The following is a 25,971-nucleotide window of genomic DNA, read 5'->3' as shown; positions in this document are numbered from 1 at the left end:
TAAATGAAGATTTTTTATCGTTGTTTTTGAGTACTTTCAGTCATGCCCGACTCCTCATGACCCCATTTGGTGTTTTTGTGGCAAAGATACTGGAATGGTTTGCCATTTCTTTCTCCAGCTCATTTTACAGATGAGGAAACTGAGGCACACAGGCTTAAGTGACTTGCCCAGGGTCACACAGCTGGGAAGTGTCTGAGGTTGGAAAATTAAGATTACAAACATACAAGTTTTTGTAAATCTCAAAGTGCCAAATACTCATCAGTTATTGTCACTAATGTTATTGTTGCTAGAAGGATGGTGTTTGACTACACCAGAGGTTCTTAACTGGAGGCCATGAACTTTTTAAAAAAATATTTTGATAAACTGTATTTCGATATAATTGCTTTCCTTTGTAGTCTTATGTATTTTATTTTACGCCTTTTTAAAACATTGTTCTAGGAAGGGGTCTCTAGGCTTGACTAGACAGGGGTCCATGGCATAGATAGGTCCATAGATTATTTCTGAGTGAAGGACAACAAATGGATAGTTCAAGCATTGTACTGGCATCTATGAAACATGACAATGACCACAGAAAGGTTTCTGATCCACTGGGTAGATCCCTTTAGAAGGATTTATGGAAAAGACATGGATGAGAGTGACAAGAGAATGGGACGAGAAGGCATAGACATGCAGGGATCTATACCCATGATGGGAGGAAGAAGTATTGGTCGGGAAGATCATGGGTCTTTCAAAGTAAAGAAATATCTCTAGTGTGCCCAGGGAAAGTACAGAAGGTCATGGGGAGCAAAAGGGAGGTGCGCTTTGGGAGGTGGCTGCCTCTTTTTCCTTTGTCCATAAAGTGACAGGTGTCTAAGCAGCCTCTGTACTGTACCACTTCCAGGAGGGGAGAGGAGAGGAGAGGAGCGGAAATCAGATAAACTCATGCATTTGTAAAAGGTTCCATGCCTTCCTATACGTGTCTATACCAAGTCAGGAACAGGGTCCTATTCCCAGTTTTGGGAATGTCAGTTAGGAGGCTCGGTGGATAGAATGCTGGACTTGGAGTCAGGAAGATCTGAACTCAACACCTGACCTCAGATACTTACCATCTGTGTTGGGATGCCCCAGGCAAGTCACTTTAACCTTCAGTCTCAGTGTCCTCATTTGCAAAGTAAGAGTAAAAATGGCGCCTGCATTACAGGGTTCTGAGGACTGAATGAAATAAACACATGCACGAAGCTCTGCAAACCTTAAAGGGCTAATTAATTGCTATTTATTATCATTCCTCCTATTTTTAAACTAGAACATTGAGGTTTCCAAAGCACTTTTCTCAAAATGACCTTCTGACACACATGGCATGTTATTTTCACCCCCATTTTTCAGAAGAGGAAACTGAATCTAAGAGATATTAAGTGATTTGCCAATGCTCACATAGCTACAAAATGTCAGAAGTGAAACAAGAACTCAGTCTTCAGATTTTAAATACAGTAATCTTTTTTTTTTTTAATTTTAAGCCAGGGTATCCCTATCTTGCCCAGGCTGGAAATTCAATCAATCCTGATTCTTATTATCAAGGGAGCCTTGACCCATTCATTTCTGACCTGGACTGGCTCTCTCCTCCGTGGGCAGTGAGGCAGCTCCCCTACCTCCAAGGGATTTACCACGCTGGTGCTGGACTTCGTGTGGACGTTGGTTTGGTTCAGACCACTGTAGCTGAGAACCGAGCTTAAGTGATCCATCAGCCTCTGCCTCCGCAGTAACAGGGATTGCAACTATGTCCTGATTTGAGTGATTCCCCTGAAGTGATCCTATTGTTCGAATTCACCTTGTATATTTCCATTGGATTAGAAACAATTACCTTATTTCACATAATCTCATCTATTTTGTGCCATTTTGCACCAATTCCCATATTTTATATGGGAATTCATATAGTGTAAATTAACATACGTATGGCTGCTTCAGAAGATTCAATTATGTGCACTAATTGGGACTTTGCTGGACAGGCACAGTAATTTCTCCATATGCTATGCTGCCTGGGTGCTCTGGGGTTATGCTAACAAGTGGAAATCACAGTGGGATCACACTGAGTCCAAGTTAGGACAGGGTCAAGGACTCATTCCAAGTTACTTTGATTAATATCACTTCCATTTCCCTTCTAACTCTCTATGCAAACTCAGTCTAAATTGATTATCTCTTTCAGGGGCAGCTTTGGACCTGGAAGTTAGGTTTTTGCTGTTTATATCTTTGGCACATCACAGTAGAAAGGGTCCTAGATTTGAAGCCAGAAGACCTGCTTCAAATTTTTTGTGACTGCTAATAAGTCATTCCTTCTTTCTAGATGCCAATTCCTTATCTGTCAAATGAAAACCTCTAAGGATGCTTTTGGTTCTAAGTTCCATGATCTTACGGTTACACACAGCATGAGCAGTGGGCTCTGCAGACAAAGAAGTAGTATGTTTCAAGTGCCTGTAGCCTCATGGATCCGCAGATGGCCACGTGGTACAGTGGACAGAATGCTGGAAGTCAGGAAGACCTGAGTTCAAATCTGACCTCAGATACTCACTAGCTGTGTGGTCCTAGGCAAGTCACTTAACTCTTGTTTGTGTAAGTTTCCTCATAATACAGGGATCATATAGCACTTTTCTCCCAGGGTTGTTGTTAGGCTCAAATGAGATGATACTTGCAAAACACAATACCTGGTACATAATAGGTGCTATATAAATCCTTCCTTCTTCCCTCATTTTCTCCTTTCCTTCCTTCCTTCCCTCCTTCCTTATTTCTTTGCTTTCCTCTTTCCTTCCTTCCTCCCTTCATTTCCTTCCTCCATCCCCTCCTTCCTTCCTTTCCTTCCTCCATTCCCTCCTTCCTTCCTTTCCTTCCTCCATTCTCTCTTTGCTTCCTTCCTCCATTCCCTCTTTCCTTCCTTCCTTTCTTCCTTCCTCCCTCCCTCCATTATTTCCTCTTTCCTTGCTTCCTTCTTTTCTTCTTTCCTCTTTTCCTCTGTCCTCTTCATACCTTCTGGTACATTTGCCTTCTTTTCCTCTGCTTAGGTAAGGCAGGGAGAGGGCTTTCACAGATCTTTCCCCAGTGCCTGCCTGCCTAGATCACTGGGCAGTGGGTAAGAAATGTGGAAGGCACTGCATTTCTGAAGGGTTTGAGTGGCATTTGATGATCTGTGCCTGAGGCAAAGTGTCCCAGACTAGTCAGTCAATATGGGAGTCTGACCCATTTAAAAGAAGGTTCCCTTAATACTTAGGGGATCAGTATGATAAACACTGACCTACAAGTTGGGAAAGAGGCCTGAGATCCTGTCTCATCTCTGCCACTAATTAGCTGTGTGATATTGGGCAATTCACCCAACCTCCCTGGGTCTCAATTTTCTTATTAGTAAAAAATGAGGGATTGTAAATAGGGGTTCTTTAAGATCTCTCCCAGCTGTTCTTCTCATAGGACACCCCATCTCCCATCTCTGGACACTTCTGGCTGTCCCCTATGTCTGGAACTCCTCCCTCATCACTCCCTTTTGGCTTCAGCTTAAGCCAGGGGTAGGGAACCTGTGGCCTCGAGGCCACATGTGGCCCTCTAGGTCCTCAAGTGTGGCCCTTTATTTGGTCTAAGGGCCACACTTGAGGACCTCGAGGGCCACATATGGCCTCGAGGCCACAGGTTCCCCACCCCTGGCTTAAGTCCTGCCTTTTGCAAGAAGCCTTTCCCAGTCTCCCATAACATTAGAGCCTTCCCTCTGGATATATCTTGTTTGCTCATGATTCTTTGTATGTCATCTTTCCCATTAGACTGGGAGCTCCCTAAGAACAAGGGCTTGTCTTTTGCCTTCTTTTGTACCCCTAGCACTTATTAACAGTGCCTAGTATATAGTAGGCACTTAATAAATGCTTGCTGAATGAATTCAACTTGATTCTTAAATTCTATAATTCTCTGTGGCTTTGAAAGGGCTTTAACATTCATTTTTCATGTTCGTTAGAAACCAAAGTCCATCTCCTGTCTGATAGGTACCAGATCCCCCATGCTTGGAATAGTCTTCCACCTCATATCTACCTCTTAGAATCCTTGATTTTCTTCAAGCTGAAGCTTGTGCCATCTTGTACACAAAGCCTTTCTTGAATTCCTCTTTTGGCAGGATCTTCTCGTGTGTGTGTGTGTGTATGTGTACGTACACATATATACATACATAACACACACATATATGTGTATATACATGCATATATACACACATTGTTCAGTCATTTCTGATTCTTTGTGACCCCATTTGGATCTTTTTTGGCAAAGCTACTGGAGTGGTTTGAAATAGCAAACCTTCTCCAGCTCATTTTACAGATGAGGAAACTGAGGCAAACGGGGTTAAGTGACCTGTCCAGGGTCACACAGCTAGTAAGTGCCTGAGGCCAGATTTGAACTCAGGAAGATAAGTCTTCCTGATTCCAGGCCCTGTAGTCTATCCACTGTGCCACCCAGCTGCTATACACATACACACACACACACACACAAAAATATATGTTTATATACATATACACAGACGTACATATTTGGAACATATACATACACACATACACACATACACACTGTACTATCTACACAGACATAGCTATAGATAAATTTATATATGCTATATAACATAATTAAATTTATATTTGTATATATTTATATCTATATCTATATCTATACAGAGAGAACAGTCTGTGTGGATATCTATACAGATCTTTCTATCTATCTGTACCCTCACCTGTGTGGATAGTACCATCTAGCTCCTTTTCTCTGATTCTGCTTTGCTCTCCATTGCCTTCATTTCCTTTCTCCAAGCAGATGAGAGCTCCATAACTAATGATTCCTCCCACAAATTAGCAAGGAGGCACTACCTCCCTGCCTAGCTCATTAGAGACAGCTAACCTTCTGAGCAATTAATCTTCAGCAAATAGGGAATCCCTTCAAGTTTAGGGCATTGTACTGATGTGGATTTTGTTCTGATAGAGCCTTAGAATTCTGTGTTAACACACACGTTCTCTTGTTCTTTCATCATTGGCTGGGCATTGGTAGGGGGCTGCCAATAACTGGATTCTGTGCCCTGTGGGTTGGATTCTTGGGAGGCCCTTCATCTTCATGGTTACCAAGCCTCGCAGGGGCTGCTCATGTATGCTGTCCCTGTTCTTGTTGTAGGACTGCATTATGTCTCTACCTTCCTTTCCAGGTCCAGGGTATGGAGCCTAGATCTCAGCTGGACCCTTTTCCTCACCTGAGAGTCTGAGATTTCTGAGGGCTTCTCTGTCAGGCTGCTGCTTTCTGCTGGAATCAGGTCATTGTACTTGGTGACATCCTCATCTGAGTAGTGCAGACTACCTGGGCTGGGCCTTGGAGGAGACCTGGAGAGAAATGGAAAAGCAGGATAATGGGAGGGGGGAAGAAGGAGGTTATGAGGTCCCATTTACTGTGAGAAGAAGTAAACAGTGGGCTTCTTAACATTTCCATTTTAGCCTGCTCTGGCTACGAGGTCGTTTAAATCTCTTCCATCTCCCTAAGTATGGTGGGGGTCTGGCTTCTGGGTCATCAGGATACACACAGGACAGAGGAACATCTGGTTTTTAGCATGAGGAGGAATAATGGGGTATGTATGAGAGGTGCCAGACGTAAGGATGGTGCTCATTTCAGTAATTTAGAAGTGAGTTTGCAATCAGTGCAAAAGAGGGCTGCTTGCCTCCCCACTCCCCTTCCCTACCCCCCAACACGAACATCACTGCTGTGCCTGTGACCTTTGGGGAAACCTGTGCTATCTGTACTCTCTCAAAGAAAGGAGCTGGATCTCCTGCCCATGGGGCCTGATGTTCTGTGTATTTTCTCAGCCTGATGGGTAGAGGTCAACCCTTTCTGATCCTTACACCCAGAAAATCAGCTTTGCTAAGAGGGTGGCTTTGACTCAGAACTGTCTCTGCAGCAGGGTGAATGACTGGTACTGCTTCTAAGGAATAACCTGGTATCAAAGACGTCCCTACCTCCTCTCTACCTGAGCTCCTTCCACACAATCTCAGTAGGTCCTATTCATCTCGAAGGAGGTGACTGAAAACAAGCTGGTGACCTGCTGCTGTTCTGAGCATAAGTCACAGAGAGTGCCAGGGTGGAAGATCACAGTGTCAACACTTTCTCATACAGGCAGCTATGATCGAGAGCTAGAAGCAGCTTTGGGTAGCTTGGGGCATGTGTATATGGCATGTGTGTACACAGTGGGTGTAGAGAGGGCCCCAGGTCTGTGTATTCTGCGGGTGGGTGGGGTGGGGAGGGAAGGGAGGAATAGTGAGGTGCCCTGTGAAATGTCCTCTTGTTCAGTTGTGGCTGGGCAGGGGAACCAGCCCAGTGGGGCTGATCTGGCCATCCTGAGTCCTGCTGGGGTCCTGACGCTCTGGCCTCAAACAGCTCTTTCTTTAGGAAGGCCTGGGGTTTGGCTGGGGATGAGAGCTCGGCCTCTCTGGCCTGTAACAGCCCTCTTCTCTTCTCTTCTCTCCCTCCCTCCCTTCCTCCCCCTGCTGAACACACACATCGCTTCTTCCACTCCAGCCCTGGGAACAGAGAGTGCTTTGTTAGCCTTCCCTGGGAGAGTCTTGAACTCCCTTCCTCTGTGAGCTGCCTTCTCCTGATGAGCCTGAGACATGCATGCTAAATAGATCCCGGGGAGGAGCCATCGAACCCCTCATGCTGGCCCCTTTTCCTTCCCTGTTTTCCCTAAACCCTAGAAAAATAAAATATCCAGGTCAGTTAAGGTGACAGTAGTGTACCCCAACAGACTTTTCTGTATTCTAGCCTTGCATCAGCCCTGTGGCCTTCAGCAGAGCAGAAGTATCAACCACAGGAAGGAGCACAGAGTTTGAAATGAAGCTGGGGTGAGAAATGGAGAACATGTCCTCTCCATATCATCTCGCCCTTTATCTTCTGATTCTTAGAGGCCAAGATACAGCCCAGTAGTCACAGGATTGACCTAGTATGGGGAATGTTGTGGGGGAGGGATTGACAAATACTTTTACATTATGTATGTATAAATGAGGATCTGGGGCAGGATGTCTGGGACTATGTAAAGAAACAGGGGTGGGGTGAGGAGGTAAGACCAGTTCCAACAGAACCCCAGACCCCCACCCAATGAAATTTTCCTTACTTTCCAAGAGACCCAGAGCTCCCAAGATCCCTTAGAAAAGAAGGATGGCATCACAGAGAGAGAGCATTTGGTGTTCAGCCAGGGCTGCCCTGCCCTCCCCTTTCTAGGTACTTCTTTTCAGGTGGTGGTCATGGTGGGACAGAAGCTTCTAGGTCAAGCTAACAAGCCAGACTTGGGGTCTGGATGTTTCTTTATGCTTTTCCTTCATAGGGTGTTAATCTCCTCCTAGAGAAAGGGATAGGAAAGTGATATCATGCTGGGGGAAAACCTTCAGCCCTTCTCACTCAGGATCACTGAGCCTGACTTGGGGTGACCCCCCTCATTCTCACTTTGGCCGAGGTGGTCATCCCTTTTGACTTAGAAATGCCTAAGCATCGGACTAACGGAAGCAATCAGTTTGCATCGGTGCAGTACCTTTATGCAAAACCCAAGAGAAGAGACAGGGAAAATTAGGTAGCCCAATGGATAGAATGTAAGACTTGGGGTCAGGTTAAGACCTGAGTTTTAATCTTGCCTCAGATACCTATTGTCTGTGTGATCCTGGGTGAGTCACTTACTAGAATATTAGCCTTGGGATCAGGAAGACCTGAGTTTTAATCCTGCCTCAGATACTACTGGCTATGTCTATCTGCCTTATATACCTTAGTTTCTTCATCTGTATAATGGTGAAAATTATAGAGGCTACTTTATAGGGTTGTCGTGAGGACTGAATGAGATTAATAAATGTAAAGTGCTTTGTAATCCTTAATGCATATTAGGAATATTGAAAACAAGCCAAGCAAAAATGCACGATAATTATATAATGGCTTACGAAAGGGCGGACCTGTGATTTTATTGGTATAGGGATCTCTAGATGAGAACATTTTTCCAATGGGGACTGTCACCAGCTCTTCAACTGATAATTTTGGAGAGTCACCTGTCGTACCAAGAGGTAAGTGACTTGTCCAGGGTCACACATCCAGGATGTGTCAGTCAGGACTTGAATTCTGAGGCCAACATTTTATCTACTACACCATACTTCCTCTCATGTATATGTGACATATTAGTATAAAACAATGATACATATGTATATAACACACCTGTATGTGTATATATGTATATGTATGTGTATATATATACATGCATTCATACATACACATATCTAGATCGATCTATCTATCTATCTATCTATCTATCTATCTATCTATCTATCATAAGATCAATCAGGACCCACATCCCCTTTCCTTTATCCCTAACACCCTACGACATCAGGTGGAAATGACCTAGCTTGAACAAATCCCACTTGTAAGGCGTTGCCTTGGCAGCCCTCTCCCCTGCCATCCTGAAACCTGATTCACTGACCACTACCAGTCTTTTAAGCGGATTTAAATTTTTCAGGACTGGCCTCAATCCCTTAGCTATTTTCAGGTTCTTGGCCCTTCTTCTCCACACTTGGGAATTCCGGGGGCACTGGTATCTGGCTCACAAGCTTTCCAGCCTCCTGCCCACCCCAGAGAATGTTCTCTACCTGGTATAGATACCATTCTTCCGACAGAAAGAATTCTTGACCGAGAGACGGCGATTGTTGAGTTCCAGGGCTGGGAAGCTGCTTTCATCCAGGCTCACCATCTCTCCATGGCCCAGGGCGCTGGATTTAGCATTGTTCCCTGGGGAAAGGGGAAGAGAGGAAATTATGAAGTCAGTCATTTCTACTATATCTTCCCCAAACTACTTGGGGGCCTTCTACTTTGGGGTGGGAGAAGGTGCAGCAGAGAGAGAACCCCTACCTCTCCTTGGGTTTTTCCTGTTGGGATCAGATTAAAAGCACTGAAGGAAATGGATAGGAAAATACTAGAGAGGGCAAGAAGGAAAGAGAAGGGACAATTTTCATTCTACATTTATTGAGCGAGTTCATGTTTTCTTGAGGGGAGGCAGGATTATTGATGGCTGGTCACTCCCACCAAAACTCTCTAGGTTTTTTGTATGGTATTCTTCATGGTCTTCCTCTCCCCACTATGAGGAGGGCAGGGGTCTCTTAAAGACCACCACTCTAAAACAAATGGTTGGACTTGGCCTTGTCATCCTTCTCTCCTGCTACCAGAGTACCTTGAGTTAAAATAAATCTCTCCTTCAGCTGAATTAAATTCTTTGGGTCTGGCCTCAGTCCCTTGGCAAAGAAAAACAGTGATTTCCAGATCCCTGGCTCCTGAGTAGAGCTGTAACTAGCATGGAACCAACAGGACTTGGTCCCAGTATGATAGTGGGGTACATTTCTTCCCTCTGGTGACTGCTGTCTCTACACCCTTGTGGTCCTCTAGCTCTCTCCAGAGTCTCCTAATCTCTCTTCCCTCCATTCCTGTCACGAGTTTCACCTTTACTTTACAACCGCTGTGGGTGCAAAGGTCAGATCCTCCCCCTCCCCCTCCCCGGTGTGACTGTTGTCAAATTGTACAAACCATCTCTACATTTCTTAAGCTCTCCATTGGCTCCCAACTGGTTTTGGACCCGGTAAGAATGTTCACAGTTATAGTTCTGGACATGAGCAATGGTCTCAAGTCTGGAAGTAGAATGGAGCCCCCAACTTACCAGAGTCCGACTTTTTGGCATACTTCTTGCTCTGACCACGGATGATAAGGACAAAGACCAGCAGGAGAATAAATATGAGTCCAACCAGGGCGATGACCACCAGGAACCACCACTCTTCATAGAATGGATTAGCTTTCTGGGCTAGAACATGGGTTGGCAGTCAGTGCCTAGAATGCTAACTTTCTTTTCTGGCTTAAGCTTCCTGCCAATCAGGGGATGTCTTCTATAACTGGGATCCTGCTAGCTGTGTTCCAAGTACAGGCAGGGGTGGTAATTCTGTACCCCCTGAATAGGGGAATGGCCAGAGGTAGATTCAGTCCTGGGTGGGAAAGGGAGGTATTATAGGGAAGGATCTAATCTGTTCTGTAGATAGGCTGGGAGTAGACCTCCTAATATCAGTTCTATCTCTCACTCTGAACTTCTTTCTAGTGGTAAAGAGGAAGGGAATGAATCTGGTTGGGGGCAATGGAATGGGTTCTCTCCAGGGAGGACTTTATATAGCTTTCCTTTTGAGGCTGACTGTTACCTCTCAGATGCACTCTCTATCTAGAGGGAAGCTATGACAAGGGTATGATATAGGGTATGACAAGTGTAAGGACCCTCTCTTTTGAATTACTTTAAAGAGTCCAGTAGGACAATCAGTACGTTGTACGGTGCTCAGTTATAGCTGATTGACTGGAAGTTTAGGTATTTTTATTGACTCTTTGGGGAAGGTTGTTATTTTCCCATGAGGGTATGTGGGAGGAGGAAAGGGGCAGGAAGAATTCTTGGAATTTATCCAGAGCACAGAAAACTTTAGTTATACCCCTGCTTCACAGGGCTGGAAAGTTGGGAAGAGCCAGCTCAGAGTTACTGTTGTAAGTGATTTTAAATAATGACTAGGATTTGGGGCATAGGGTTAAGTAATCCAATTCCATCTTCAACTCTAGAATATCTCAAAGGACAAAGAAGATTGGAGATGTGAAGATGAAAATTCTTAGTTCATCCTGGTAATTGCCCAATATACTTGGGGGTTGCTTCTCCATAAGCTACTGACCCTGCTTGGGTATTTTTGGTTACCAAGGAAACACACAACTTGTTGGCATGGTGCCCTAGGTCTCTCTAGGGATCTTGGTTTCCAGTTCCCATTGACACTCCCATCTCAAACTGACTGGCTGATTTACCTCCCCCCCCCAACCCACCCCCTTCCCTGCTAGATTCCTTTAATAGTAACCAAAAAGAGGCAGCTGAGTCTAAAGAAGATAAGCCCTCCAGTTTCCTAAAAAGTTCAAAGTTGAATCAATGCCATGCCCCCAGGCCTTACTGTTCTGAAGAATATAGGAAAATGACTTGGTTTGAATCTTAACCACCCCAATACCCCACCTCCAAGACCCCTGCTACCCTGGCTGTCCCTTTCCTTCTTTCCCTTATCTGCCATGACTGTATAGGTGGCATGCTTGGATTCTTTGTGTGGGTCTCCCCTCTAGCCACCTTTCCCACCACCCCTCTCCCCAGTCCCCGAAAGCCAGTACCTGGGACAGACTGGGATGGGCTGCTAGGTGTGCCATAGCCATAGTCATTGACAGCAATGACTCGAAAGTCGTAACTGACACCATGCTTTAGGATGTCCATACTGAATGTGTATGAGGTCACCTCCTTAGGAATGTCTTTGATGAGGATGTCCCATAGCCCTTCATCTGCAAGACCAGAGAAGAGGAGGTTAACCTTATGGGGGGTTGGGAGGAAGGAGAGGGAGACAAGGAAGCTTGTCTTGCATCTCCACCTCTGGGACTCTTGTCTTTTCTCATTATATATCCATGGAGCTGACTACCTCCCCTACCCTTTCACATTGTAGCCAACTTTATCAGCAGTCTTTTGTTCACCAAATAAAAGAGGGAAAAGAAACTTAAATTGTAGCAGGAAGGATTTATGTCACGACTTCTCATCTGTAAGATCCTTAAGAATGTGAGATACCCTTAATGTCAGTCAATAAGCACTTATTAAGTACCCCACTCCATACCAGGGAATGTTAAGAACAGTGACGTGATTAGTTTAAATCTCATCTTTTTCATTAAGAATGTGGAGGATCCAGGGAGCAGTATAATCTTATAGCTTAAATATCAGTCAATATCGGGGTTTTTTTTTGCTTTCCCTTTCAGTATTGGTTCAGCCACTTTCCTTCTTCTCCTTGGGGAATCACTCTTCTATAGTTTTTTGAACTTGCTCTATGGATATTTTCTTTATATTGTTTAAGATTCTATGGTCCTTTCTCTAATTGGATGTAATTTATCATGGCTTCATAAGAAAGCAATGATCAGAGGAGACTGCATAAATTTAAGAAGAATAGGCAAACACCTACCATTGCTCCCCTACTTATTCATCCTGGAGACAGGAAAACAGGGGTGGGAGAGGGAAGGGATATTTTTTGTCTCAAGGGAGCATGCCCTGACCATGTGGATAGAGTGGGACTCAGTGGTGAGAGCAGGTATCTCATAAAACAGGAAGCTGTATAAACTACTTGAGTTGGAGAAGGGCTTGTGTATGGGTACCACGGTCCTAAGCAACCCTGGATCCTACAGGAATTAACAAAAGTCAGTTCCTTGGAGGGGCAATGGAAGGCACTGTGGTGTAATAGAAAAGCCATTGAGTTTGAAGTCAGAGGATCTGTGTTTGAAACCTGGTTCTGTACTTGCTACCTATGAAACTGGGCAATGGATTTCTGGTTAAGATTACCATGTGAAAGGTCATAGAGAAGCCCTGTTGTCCCATGAGACCCCACCATATATTTGAAAGGGATCCCCAAAAGACTAATAATCAAGAAACCTGAAAATAATTGTAAGTAAGCTCCTCTATCCAGTCTCGAACTGAACATAAAGACAGCCAGAAGTTGGTAGAGGGAGATAAAGCGGTTGCACCAGGGAAGCCAGCACAAGAGCAGATAAATGTAGACGCAGGTGGAAGTGGGGAGAGGAATGAACCATGGAAGCCAGTGCAAACTCAGATAAACCATTGAGAAGCCGGCAGAACTGGGAAAGGGCTGTCACTATGCCAGGGAAGCCAGTGCAAGTTCCCACAAATAGACCTGAAGCCAATGAAGTCAGACATCTAGGGGAGAGACAAGCTATAATGGGCTCTAGTAACTGGGGACTTGAAGACAGATTCCAACCCCAATCAACTATGGCCTGTTAGAACAGAAGCAGGAACAAAACTAGTTATCAAAGATCACTGCTCAGAAAGATCCGTTGGAGCACTAGGAGCCACAGCATGAGATGGGGACAAGGCAGCACTGGTGCCAGTGCCAGGGGATAATGCAGAAGACCAGAGTGATTTCTGGAATCCCACTAGAGCCTGTCAGGGCCACAGTAAGAGATGTAACCTACTCCTGTTTGGAGATTATGCAAGGAGAAGCCAGAGTCTGGCCAAGGTCAGAACCTACAGTGGACCCCCCAGAAGATTAAGGCAGAAGCTAGGTATTGAGAAAGAGGGTGAGAATAAAACAAGCTACCCCAGGGCAGCAGCAGCCAGACAGGATCCCCTATAGAGGGGATAGGATTAAACAATGCCCAAGAGGATCGAGGGGGACTTGACTAAGAGCAAAACCACAAAACAACAACTGAGGCTGAAAATATAAGCAAATAGAAGAAAACAGGGAATCCAATGAAGAAATCATATAAGGTAAGAGAAACCCAGGAGATTAAACTCAAAAGAAAAGAGAAACCCTGTGATAATGCTAGAGACCCAGAGGGGAAAAATGGCTTGGTCATAAGAACTACAAAAGTGGCTGAAAGAAATGAAGTGAGAGATTAAAAAAATGAGAGTTTGGGAGGAAAAATGGAAAGAAGAATAAATAGCTTAGAAAAGGAGATGGAAGATGGAAAACTGTATCCAAGTAGTGGACTCTCTGAAAAATGTAATGGAACAACTAGAACTCAACAATTCCACGGGACAAAAAAAAATGAGAACAAAATTAAAGTTTGAAAAAAAAAAAAGGAATGTGAAGTTAATATCATCAAAAAGAATTAACCAGGAAAAGACTGAAGAGATACAATGAAAGAATCAATGGACATTTTTGGAAAACTGGGACCAAATGAAAAACCTAGACATATTTCAAGAGAATATAAAAGTCAACCTTGAAAGATTCTACTAGGCAACTCCTGAAAGAAGCTCCTACTGAATACATCTAGGAATGTTATTGCATGAAAGCAGGGAAACCATATTATACTTAAAGGATTCAGAAAAATGAAGTTACCTCACTACTTTACATACATGCACTGAATGGAATAGTATCATCTTCATGTTGCTTGTCTTTTGTTCTTGAAGAGGACCATGACATCAGGAAGATGATGCCATGACTTGCAAGCGAATTGGATTTAAGTGAGGGAAGGCTGTGCAAAGCCTCACTTTCTCCTTCAGAGCCATCTGGGTCCAGTGGCCAGATACAGATCAGGATGACTGGAGATGGCCTCTAGCATCTTAGTACTTGAAGGAAAAGCTAATCAAATTACAGGGAGAAATAGACAACAGAACTATAATAGTTGGGGATCTCATATAATATATATATAATAGTGGGTGACCTTTCCAAATTTATAAAAATCTGAAAAAATTACAAATAAGAAAGAGGTGAAGGACCTGAATAGATCTGTAGAAAAGACAGATATGATAGATCTTTGGTGATTACTGAATAGGAATAGAAAGTTGTGTACATATTCCTCAGCTGTGTATGATGTTTTTATGAATATTAGACATGTGCTAAGACATGAAAATATCATAAACAAATGGAGAAAAATTTAACATTTTTTTTTTTTTTACTGGTCACAATGCATTAAAAAGGGCATCTGAAGAAAGGATTCATAGTTAAATGGAAACTAATTTATTCTTAAAGAACTAGGGGATCAAAGATTAAATCACGGAAATAATAATTAATTTCAGGAAAGAAAACAATGATACAATGTACACTTTTGGGATGAAGCCAACAGTCTTTAAAAGAAAATTTATATCTCATATCTTACAATAAACACTTTCATTGACAAAAAAGAAAAATAAATCAATTCATGCAACAAAAAAAATTAGAAAAGTAACAAATCCCAAACCCCTCAAAATACAAAAATACAAAATTCTAAAAATCAGAGAAGACATAAATAAAACTCAGATTAAAAATCACTAAAATTAGAAGCTGTTTTTTTAAATAAAGAAAATCAATATAACAAAAATGAAAAAAACAAATTCATAAAATAAGAGACAGAAACCAAATTGCCAGTATCAAAAATAAAAAAAGAATTCACAATAAATGATGAGGAAGTAAGGGAATTTATTAGAAACTATCTTGTCTAGTTATATGACAAAAAAATCTTAAATAAAATGGATGGATACTTATAAAAAATAAAATGCCCAGATTAACAGAATAATCATTAGAAAATTCAAATAATGCAATCTCAGAAAAAGAAACTGAACTAGTCATAAAAGAACTTCTAAAGAAAAAAAGCGAGAAACAGATGAATTTACAAGTGAATCCTGTAAAACATTTGAAAGAACAATTAATTCCAATATTGAAAAATTTGCAATATTTTCAATATGTGAACTTGAGGGTTTTACTTTTTTTGCGGGGGGGAGGAGATATACAAAGGGAATAGAGGGCAGTGATCATGATGTTTAAGAAATGAAGAAAAAAATTAAAAGTTGATTCAATGAATCATTAAAAAATAAACAGAAGATAGCAGAAGCACTAGAGATATTTTTTAACATGATAAAAAGTATCTTTCTAAAGCCAAAGGCTAGTGTAACACTTTGTTATTTAGCTGTGTCTGACTCTTTGTGATCCCATGGACCATATTTGGCAAAGATACTGAGTGGTTTGTCACCTACTTCTTCAGTGGATTAAAGCAAACAGAGGGTAAGTGACTTGCCCAGGGTCACACAGCCAGTAAGTGACTGAGGCCAGATTTGAACTTTAGTCTTTTTGACTCCAGGCCCAGGGCTCTATCCGCTGCCTTTGTATTACACACAAAGGTGAAACACTAGAAACTTTCTCAACAAATATAGAAGTTAAGCAAAGATTCTCCTTTTCTCCACTGTTATTTGACACAGTTCGAAACACCAGTGATGGTAATAAGATAAGAGAAAGAAAGGAAAGGCATAAAGATAGGCAGGAAGAAACAAAACTCTCCCTTTCTGCAGATGTTATGATAGTTTAAAAATCCTGGAGGATCAGCAAAGAAACTGAAACAATTAAGAGCCTTAGTAAAGTATCCAGATACAAAATAAATACACAAAATCTAACAATTTTGTCATTAGCAATAACAAAACTCAAAAAGGAAAAATAGAAAGGAAAATCCCACTTAAAATCACTGATTTTTGGAGGGACAGTCAAGCTCTAAATAGAAACAACTATGAAATAATTCTTACAGAAATAAAGAATGAATTGAAATTCAGCTTAAATTTAAATTTAAAATGAGTCCAAATAACTGGAGGGATGGATATCCACTCATTGTGTAAGAGATGTGCTAATATAAACAAAGATAATACTACTAAAATTAGTTTAAAGATTTAGTTGTCCATCAATCAAATTACCCAGGAGATATTTTATGGAGCTAAACAAAATAATAAAAAAATTCATTCGGAAGAACAGAAAATATAGAATGTTTAGAAATTTAGAAAAAAAAAGTAGCAGAAAAAAGTGGAAACCACTTTAAAAAATTCCAGACTATAAATTATGTTATAAGCAATAATCATTAAAGCTATTTGATACTGGTTTAAAAAAACAGAAAAGCACAAAAATGGAATAGAATAGATGAAAGAAGAATCAGAAACAACTGGCCTCAATAATCTACTGTTTGATCTGTCCAAAAACAGAAATTACCTAGGAAAGAATTCCCTGCTTGTCAAGAGTTGTGGGAAAATAATGTGGGAAGAAATGAAGTTTTGACCAACATCTTATACCATACACAGACAGCTTTAGAAATAATATAAGACTAAAAGCCAATCCTCAGTAAATAAATGCTCAAAGAATGCTAATAAATTCTCCAAAGGATAATTGCAAATTATTTACAAACATATGAAAACTGCTATAAATCACTAAAAATCAGAGAAATGAAAATCAAAAGAACTCTGAGGTTTCATCTCACACTTGAAAAATTGGCCAAGATGATGGGAATTGTTAATGTTGGAGAGGTTATTGCATAATATCAGTGGATTTTTAGTAGAGTTTTTAGTACATTTTTAGTATAAACTGGTCAAATCACTCCACAAAGCAATGTGGAAGTTAACTAAGAAAATGAGTGATGTGCCTATTTCCTCTGACTCAGAGAGCCTAGCGCCAAACATATATCCCAAGGAGGTCAATGATAAAAGAAAAGTCTCATATACTCCATAATAATTATAGCAATAGTTTTTTGTTGCACATAATTGTAAAGAACTGGAAAAAATAGATGATCATTGATTGAGAAATAGCTACATAAGTTACAGGTACATGAAGATAATGGAATATTATATATTGTAATAAATTATGAATATGGTGAGTACACAGAAGCATGGGAAAACTTACATCAACTGATGCAAAGTGAGATGAACAGGACCAAGAAAACAAGACATGACTATAAAAAATGGAGAAAACAACAAAAACAGAATGCTATGTGCTTTATGTGGTAGCAAGGAATAGGAATCAGAGCAGATGTTTGTTGACTGGTCAATGGCTAAACAAAATGTGGCCCATGCATATTTCTGTGCTGTAAGAAACAATAAATATGATGAAGACAGAGAAGCATGATGTCCATGAACTGAGGTAATATGAAATATCCAACTGAGATAAAATCAAATATCAGATTATCAAATGAGATAATATTTGTAAAGACCTTTGTAAGCCTTAAAGCAATATACAAATGCTTCTCTTATTTCTATTCTTCTTCTTGTCCCATGTAAAGTAAGCAAAGCCAAGAAAAAAAATATACACAAGAACTACAAAAATGTAAATGGAAAAAAATCGCCACAAAACAATGGAAAATGTATGTTGTGCTGCCCGCTTCCTGACATAGAGATGCACACTCAGAATGTACATGGAGACTTTTTTTTTGATGTGGCTAATGTGGGTCTATGCATATGGTATAAGATGTTGGTCAAAACTTCATTTCTTCCAAACCGCTTTCTTATTTTCCTAGCAACTCTTGTCAAGCAGGGAATTCTTCGCCAGGTAATATGTTTTGCTTGACTTTAAAAGTATGTAACAGCGATTTTCTTTTTCTTGCCTTCTCAAATGAGGGGTGGAGGGACAGAATGCATAATGAAAATAAAATAAAATTTAATTTAATATTTTAGTAAATTTAAGAGAAAGAAAACGAATGTTACACAATTACAAAGAACAATCTTAGGCCCCAAAATACCACCTGATTGCCTACCTCTTTTATAGGGGTTGGGGGAGTGGTGATGTCTAAAGGTATGGGGCACTAAATATTATAGGATTTTTTTCTGATGTATTAATTATTTTTTTCCTCTTCTTTATTCTTTAAAAAAATTCTTTATTAAGGAATGGCTTTTTAAGAAGACAGAAGGAGAAGGATACTGGGGGATTTTTGTTGTGGTTGTTCAGTTGTTCTAGTCATGTCCAACCCTTCATAACCCCCTTTAGGGTTTTCTTGGCAAAGATACTGGAGTGGTCTGTCATTTCCTTCTCCAGCTCATTTTACAGATGAGGAAACTGAGGCTAACAAGGTTAAGTGACTCGCCCAGGGTCACACAGCTAGTAAGTGTGTCTGAGGCTAGATTTGAACTCAGGAAGATGAGTCTTTCTGATTTTAGGCCTGGCACTTTATCTACTGCATTACCTAGCAGTCATGAGGGGGAAATGGAGGTGATGCAAATAAAACAGTATCAATAAGCTTAATTAAGGGGTAGTATGCAGTGAAGTGGAGCCAGGAAGAGTCCTCTTTGTGAGTTCAAATCCACCCTCAGACACTTCCTGGCTGACTGACCCTGGGCGAGTCACTTCACCCTGTTCACCTCAGTCTCATCTGTAAAATGAGCTGGAGAAGGAAATGGCAAACCACTCCACTATCTTTGCCCGAATGGGGTCATGAAGAGCCAATCCTGACAGAAATAACTGAACAACAAAAAGATTAATTAAAAACAGAGATGCTATGAAATGATAATGACCACGTGTGACCCCAAAGGAGACACTTGAGAAGACGCCTCTCTCCCTTCTTTGCAGAGGTCACACACACACCTTGGGTGTGGAGCACCAACAATAAAGTACTTGGTAGTTTTACTGTTTTCCCCTTTGTTCCCTTTGTTATAAGGAGTGGTTCTCTGCAAGCAGAAAGGGGATGCACATATAGGGAAATACAGATGTGTAAAAACTGAAGTGCAATAAAGATTTATTTTTAAAAAATTATAAAAGAGGTTGAGGCCTCCCTCCTGCTATTTAACCTATTCCATTACCGCAGCAAATGGAGAGAAGAGATGGGGCCCGATGAAAGCTGAGGGGCAACCTCAGAAGTTGCTAGATAGTCGTGCTACAGGTCCAGGTGCCAGCCCTGGGCTAATATAATCTGTTTCTAAAGAATGTGTGTATATGCAAGTGTACATGAGCATGTGACGGGTCCTCCTTTCATTTTGGAAAGTGTGCATTCAACAGCTAATGTTGCTGGAGGGCAGGGGCTATCTTTGAAATTAATCATGTACAATATTTCTCAGTACAGAGTATTGCATGAATTCCTAAGAGTTGAAGTGATGTAGTTAGTGAGGTCAAAGAATGGTGGTAGGTGGGAGTGGGGGTGGTACGCCGGTGGGGGTGGTACGCGGAAGGCCAGGTACCACAAAGACAAGCTTTAGGTGATTTGGAAGAACACACTGAAGGGCCTCCCAGTCTTATAAGCAGCATGTCTTAAAAAGATGGACAATGGAAAATGCGAAAGGCTTATGGAAGCGGTGATGGGCAGAAGGCTCAAATTCTGGACTTCTTAGGGAAGTCTAGAAAACCAACAGGCCTTACATTACAATATTCACATTCTATATCCCTGTCCTACACTTCTCTATACCTTGGTAGTATAAAATACAAGTCAGTTAATAAGCACCTACTATGTGCCATGGTTTGAGGATCCCTTGTCTAGCCGAATGAGCTTTGTTGCTAGGCACACTGGGGGTATATATGGGAAGCCATCTGGACAGAGCAGGAAGAGCCAGACCGATGTTTATTCTTCTCATGTGGAATGTTCACAGCTAGATTTAGTAGATATTTACCATTTGAATTGCTAGCTATTGCAGTGGTTGAGTATTAGGGGCCTGGAATATTTTGTTACTCCTGGAATTATTGAATATTTGCTATTATAATTATGAGCGCTTTGCTATAATAATAGTTAGCACTTATATAGTGCTTTAAGGTTTACAAAGAGCTTTACATATATTATGTCATTTGGTCTTCACAACAAACATGGGAGACAGGGGCTATTAATATCCCCTTTGTACAGATGAGGAAACAGGCTGAAAAAGGTTAAGTGACTTTGCTGAGATTACACAGAGAGTAAGTGCCGGAGGCAGTGTTTGAATTCATATCGTCCTGATTCCAGGTCTGGTACTCTACTTAGCGGCCAAGTCAATATCAATATTATTACTGTTTTTTGGTTATCAATGTTATCAGCTGCTGAAATTATTAGATATTTTTCATTTTAATAACTAGCTATTCACTGATTTCTGGCAGTCTTTGAGTGATGACTGACATCATAACGGGTACAGAAACACCTCCCTCCTCATTTTTTTTAAAAATGGAAATTATTGGATATTTTCCATTTTAATTACTACCTATTTACTCTGATTTCTTGACAGTCCCTGAGTGATTACTGGCATCAGAACAGGCACAGAGATACCTCCTTCCTCTTTTTTTTAATGGAAATTATTGGATATTTTCCCTGAGTGATTAGTGACATTATAACAGTTTCAGAAACATCTCCCTCCTTTTTTTTTTCTAAATTGAAATTATTGGATATTTTCCATTTTAATTACTAGCTATTCACTGTGATTTCTTGATAGTGCTTGAGTGACTGATATCATAATAGGTAGAGAAACATGCCTTCCCCTTTCTTTTTAAACTTAAATCTTTAAACTTTGATGTCACCAAATACTCGATGTCTTGTGACAGCAGCTCTGTTCCTGACTCTGGCACTTCTGATTAGCTTGGAAGCCTAGCAACGGAGGTAGCCGGCAGTGGCCGGGAGCTCCTCGGGGTTAGCGGGGCCCTGGAGAAGCAGGTGTCACAGCTAGCTGTAAAACGGCAGCTAGGAGCTGGGAGCTGAGAGAGCAGCCCCCTGAGGAGCAAACTTATCAACTGCTCGTTCTCTGATGGTTTTGGAAGTTCTTGTGATTCAATTTCAGGCATGACAGGAGAGGCTAGTACAATTACAGGAACCATAGGAGCTGTGGGGCAGAGACAAGATTTAAAGAGGCTGCCCTGAGAGTCCTGGAGAGGTGGCCACCTTGGTTACAGCCCCCTTCAGTCTGACCTCTGCTGTGAAAGGGAGATCCAGGCATGGAGCCATTGCAGCTTTCTAGGCCTGCATGGACCACTCTGGCCCTGGGAATATGCCTAATGAGTGACCTCAGGGGGGAGGAAAACCTCTCTGTGGGGGTAAAAACTACCTCTGGGCTGGGATGAGCTTTGAGCTGAGTCCCCTTCACTCATGATCCTTTGGCTGAGAGTACATATTTATGTTACAAACTTCCCTGAGCGGGTGGGATTCATCAGCTCTAGAGAAATCCCAGTCTGTACAGAGCCAACTCAGAGTGTCTGCCATCCAGTCCCTAGGAGGGGGGCATTCCTGGAGCCGTGGGAACTATGAGAATGGCTCTGACTACTTAGGGCTCTTTAGAGCAATGGTCTCTAAATGGTTTTTTGATGGCACACACTGAGTCAAAAAAAAAAAGGGAGGAGATAAAAATAAAACCAACAATATTTTAAAAATATTTATCTTATTTTATTCATTCACAGTACCAAAAAACCCCTTTTTGCTCTCACTTAAAAATGTAATCATTTTTAGCTCCAGCAATGTGATTATGTTTTGTTCTTTTTGAAACTTGTGGTTTAACAATTAGTATGCAGAGATTTAAAGGTCTGGTTCTAAACTCAGCTGATTTGCACTCTTGGCTTTTGAACGACTGTCACTGCTGAGACGGGTCGACCCAATCAGATGTACATCATTGACAGTGCTTACTAAATTATGACCCTTGTTTTTCATTCTTATTCACCATAATTATGCAAAGGTGTTTGTTATCACAGCTAGTGTACAATTCCCAAAGGTCTGGTTCACTTGATTTCCATTTTTGGTTTTTGAATGGCTGTCACTGTTGAAAAAGATCCCTCTTCAAGATGGATAGACCCAAATGGAAGAAGTACACTACTGACTGTGCTGACTGTATTAGAGCACATTTTTCATTCTTATCCACCAGTTATCCAAAGGCTTTTGTTGAATCATAGCTAGTACATTTCCCTCTGTCTTGATAGAAGGTGGTGGGGCATAGTCTCTGGAGATCAGGTGCCAAGTCCAGAAGGTGGCTATAGCAGGTGGTGAGATGCTTAGAGAGGCCCTAGGTTCCTGGTAGTGGATGACCTTCTTTGTTTGTTTCTAAACTGTCTAGTGGGCTGGGGGATGGGTGGGTGGGTCTTAGGAGTAGGGCCGCAGATCTGAGAGATTTGTCTGTGCCCTATGCCCACTGCTGCTTGCCCTTCGCTTCTTGCTAGTTTAGTTATTGCCTGTTCCTTGTAGGCTCTCATTCCTGCAGTTCTTTCCAGGCTCACTGTCAGTCCCCCTTGGGGCAATGGGGTGGCCTTCCAAAGGGTTTGCGGGAAGAGGGTCTTGGGAGCAGTACAGCTCTCAAGTATAGCTGCCTCAGGCATAACAGAACTCACATCCTTGGGAAGCATTTCTCCCCTCCTGGGCCACCCTGGGCTCATGATGTTCCTATCATCCTGGGATTTTTTGTGTTGTATTCCCAGTCTGTCCTGGGTTCTGGAGCACTTAGTTCATCCATCCTTCTCTCAAGGTGAGACCCTGGAAGAGTCGCTGGGGAAGTAGGGTCTGCCTATCCTTGGAGCAGCTAGCCATACCCCAGGCAGGGGTCAGGGGTGTGTGTGTGTGTGTGTGTGAAGCTCAGTCAGGGGACATGGTGAGGTGTGTGCTGCTGCAGCAGGGTAGAAAGGACAGGGACACATGGGGTGAGGGAAGGAGGGAAATGGGCAAGTAATGACTTCATGGCAACCTGAGTGCAGGGTGGGAAGGGGGCAAGAGAGGCAGGAAGCACCAAGAATGGCTGATGCTGTTCTCCTCAGTCCTAATATTTTGTCTGAGTTCCCCAGTGGACAATCTTGTGCACCACCTGGGGTGTGTGTGTACCCCACCTTGGAGATTGCTGATCTGGAGACAGCTAATTTAATTTTCTCTATTTTCCAGTAAAACCCATGCAATCAAACCAATAGGGCATGCTCCTTATGTCAGGTCATGGGAGTCTTTTGAGTACAATAGCTCAGGCCAAAGACAACTGAGGCAGTATTAGGATTCCCGGCTACTCAACCAGGGCAACCTCCTTTCCAACACCGGTGGTTGAGGCAGCCTTAAAAAACCTAAGACTTGTCAACTTAAACTACTTGCCTTTGGCAAGGATAGTCTTCTAGCTGTAGCCAAAATTTGATGACCTCTCTAGTGCAAAACACTAAAACACAAAGCTGGTTCTTTCTGGAGCACCTGGGTGACCTCTGAGCCAGAATTCAGCTTCTTCTCCATATAGGATGCACTAACCCTCAGATACTGTAGGTCTTCAAACAAGACCAGCATGTTCTCAAATAGAAGAAAGAAGGTTTCTGCAAGATAAGGGAACTGGGAAGAGTGAAGAAGACAGAGTGTGGAATACATGACGTCAGGAAGGCTGGACAGGAAAAGAGGAGCTCAAGTAGGACGTACCTGAGGGTCGGGCCTCTATGACATAGCGGGTGATGGGGCCTTTGCCAGGATCTCCACTAGACCAATGAATGGCGATGGCTGAGCTATATCGGACGATGATGGGAACTCCAGGGGGTCCGGGAGCACCTGGAGGAATTCAGAGTCAATCACTCAACCAGCAATTATTACCTACCTCCCAGGGTTTTTGTAAGGATCAAATGAGATGTTTGTAAAGTACTTTGCAAACCTTCAAATGCTATGTAAATGCTAGCTACTAATGCTGCAACTGTTGTTTCTAAGAATAACTCTGATAATAATAACTAATAATTCTAAATAATAACTCTAAGAATATTATTATTTCTAATAAAAATAATAAAATTTCTAATAATAACTTAAATGGGTTAGACAATAATAGTGGAAGCATCACTACTAGAAAGCCACTTATGAAAATACGGAGATGTTTCTGGGAGAATGGGGAGGGCTCATCTTGTCTCCTCCAGCCCTCTCATTACCACAGATTAGTTTATCAGAGTAACTAATCGTGACCACTGAAGGTAAAGAAAATGCTTTGCCTTGGTGGATGAGACAGGACACAGAAGTTTCCAGTTGGCTGGAAGAAGGTGGCGAGCAGGCCATTAATGAACACTGGGCAGCAGGAGGGCACTTGGAGGGGGCAGCCCCAGGACAGACCTTGGTTGCTGGTGTATCAAATCCCTCTTACACTAAAATGTCCAGGGACAGTGTTGAGTAGAGGTGGGGGGGTCGAGGTCTGGGGAAAGGTGAAGGAAATGCTGATGATGCAAAGCACCAAAGACAAACTTGGCTCATTTTACAAAATCAGCTCTGCTTGGAGGGTAGGTCAAACATGGAAAAGCTGCCCAAGTCTGGAATGTTGCTATCTAGAGGGCTGGCGAAGTCTAGAAGTCACAGAGGTGTCAATCACAGGATCCCAGGACTGATCATAGATTTAGAGGTGAAAGGGATTTCAGAGGCTTTCTGGTCCAACCCCTTCATTTTTGTAGTTGGGGAAACTGAGGCCAAGTGGGGATGTGCAGAGCTTGGTAGCCCCTAAGCATAGGATCCCAGATTTAGGGCTCCAAGGTACATCAGAGGTAATCCAGTCTAACTGGATAACCCTCCTTCATTTTACAGGTGAGGCAACTGAGGCCTAATGTAACCTCAGATAAGAAGCTATGGCCTTTCTTCTTTCTTCTTTCCCAAGTATTTACCATCCATCCCAACCTTTGGTTCTGTCCAACATCTGGTGGTTCTGATCTGGTTTATTTACAACCCTCTGGTCCTGGCACTGTCCTGGCAGAGAAATGGAAGGTAGCTGAGGTGATCAGGGTGGGATGGTGGGTGCCAGTCCACTGAATGGGTATGTCTGTGACATCCTCAGAACATGGGGGCCACAGAACACAGGGTGGGGTTCAGGGGCCAGGCAAGCCAGAGACAAGGAAAGTTCCAATAAGTGTACCCCGACCTCTAATCTTTCTTCAGATCAGAAATCTCTGGCAATGTCCCAGCCTATCACTTGGATAGAAGGGAACAGGAATATAGTTCTAGGAGGGAGAAGCAGTTTATGCTTACCCCAGATACTTTTTCCCCTTACACTTAACTTGGCTGTGTTTTATTTTTAAAAGCCCAACATCTGGTGGCTCTGATCTGTTCATTAACATAGTTAAAATTTGCTTTTTTGATGGTCCCCAATCCCCTTTCCCTTCAGAGGGTTAAACAGTCAGGGACACTTTATGCTTTAGTCTAAAACAAATCCTTCCTGCTTGCCTATCCCTGGTAGGCCTGCCCACTGGTCAGCCTGCTGGCTTTCTCCTCTTTCTGGTGTTTATAAGGGAAGTAAGTGGGCAAGTTGGCTTAGCTGAATAATGCCATGCATTTTAGGGGCTAGGGCTGGAGGCAGATGCCCACAGGGGAGGCCTCCAGGGTAAGGTTCTCTTTCTTCTTGCCCAGCTGAGTTCCAAGAGAGCCCTAGGAACCGAGGCACAACTCTGTGAGAAGGGGATTGGAAATGGAATGTGACCAGAAACCCAAAACAAAAACTGACCTGCCAGAAACAATGCCATGAAATGAAGTACATTCTGTAGTAAAAAGCCATAGAGCTAACAGCTGGAGGGTTGACTCAATTCCTTCCCATTGCTGTCCACTTGGATTCAGATGACTTATGCAGTAGAAAGAACAGAAACTTTCTCCTTTTGGGAAAAGAATACTGCCTACAATACCTGTGTATTTGGATTCAAGAGGACCCAGGTTCAAATGCTAGCTCTGCACTTTATCACCTATGTGACCATGAGCAACTCTCTCTCTAGGCCTCAGTTTTCTCATCTGTAAAAAGAAGAGATTTGACCAGATGATCCCTCTGGGCCC

The 25,971-nt window shown here is 42.3% G+C and overlaps 1 protein-coding gene across 1 annotated transcript in view; it reads right to left on the bottom strand.

The window, feature by feature from the left end:
* SDK2 (sidekick cell adhesion molecule 2) overlaps positions 1-25,971 on the bottom strand; it is a 247,810-nt gene that overhangs the window by 17,441 nt on the left and 204,398 nt on the right. Inside the window, exons 40-44 of the mRNA XM_036755650.1 lie at positions 23,611-23,736; positions 11,209-11,373; positions 9,698-9,838; positions 8,640-8,778; positions 5,228-5,354 (exon numbers count right to left, since the gene is read on the bottom strand). Of these exons, the coding sequence (XP_036611545.1) occupies positions 5,228-5,354; positions 8,640-8,778; positions 9,698-9,838; positions 11,209-11,373; positions 23,611-23,736 (698 nt within the window). The remainder of the gene's footprint in view (positions 1-5,227; positions 5,355-8,639; positions 8,779-9,697; positions 9,839-11,208; positions 11,374-23,610; positions 23,737-25,971) is intronic.

Source organism: Trichosurus vulpecula, chromosome 4, assembly GCF_011100635.1.
Source record: "Trichosurus vulpecula isolate mTriVul1 chromosome 4, mTriVul1.pri, whole genome shotgun sequence".
NCBI classification, from domain to species: Eukaryota; Metazoa; Chordata; class Mammalia; order Diprotodontia; family Phalangeridae; genus Trichosurus; species Trichosurus vulpecula.
This window is presented reverse-complemented; position numbering and strand designations above follow the sequence as displayed.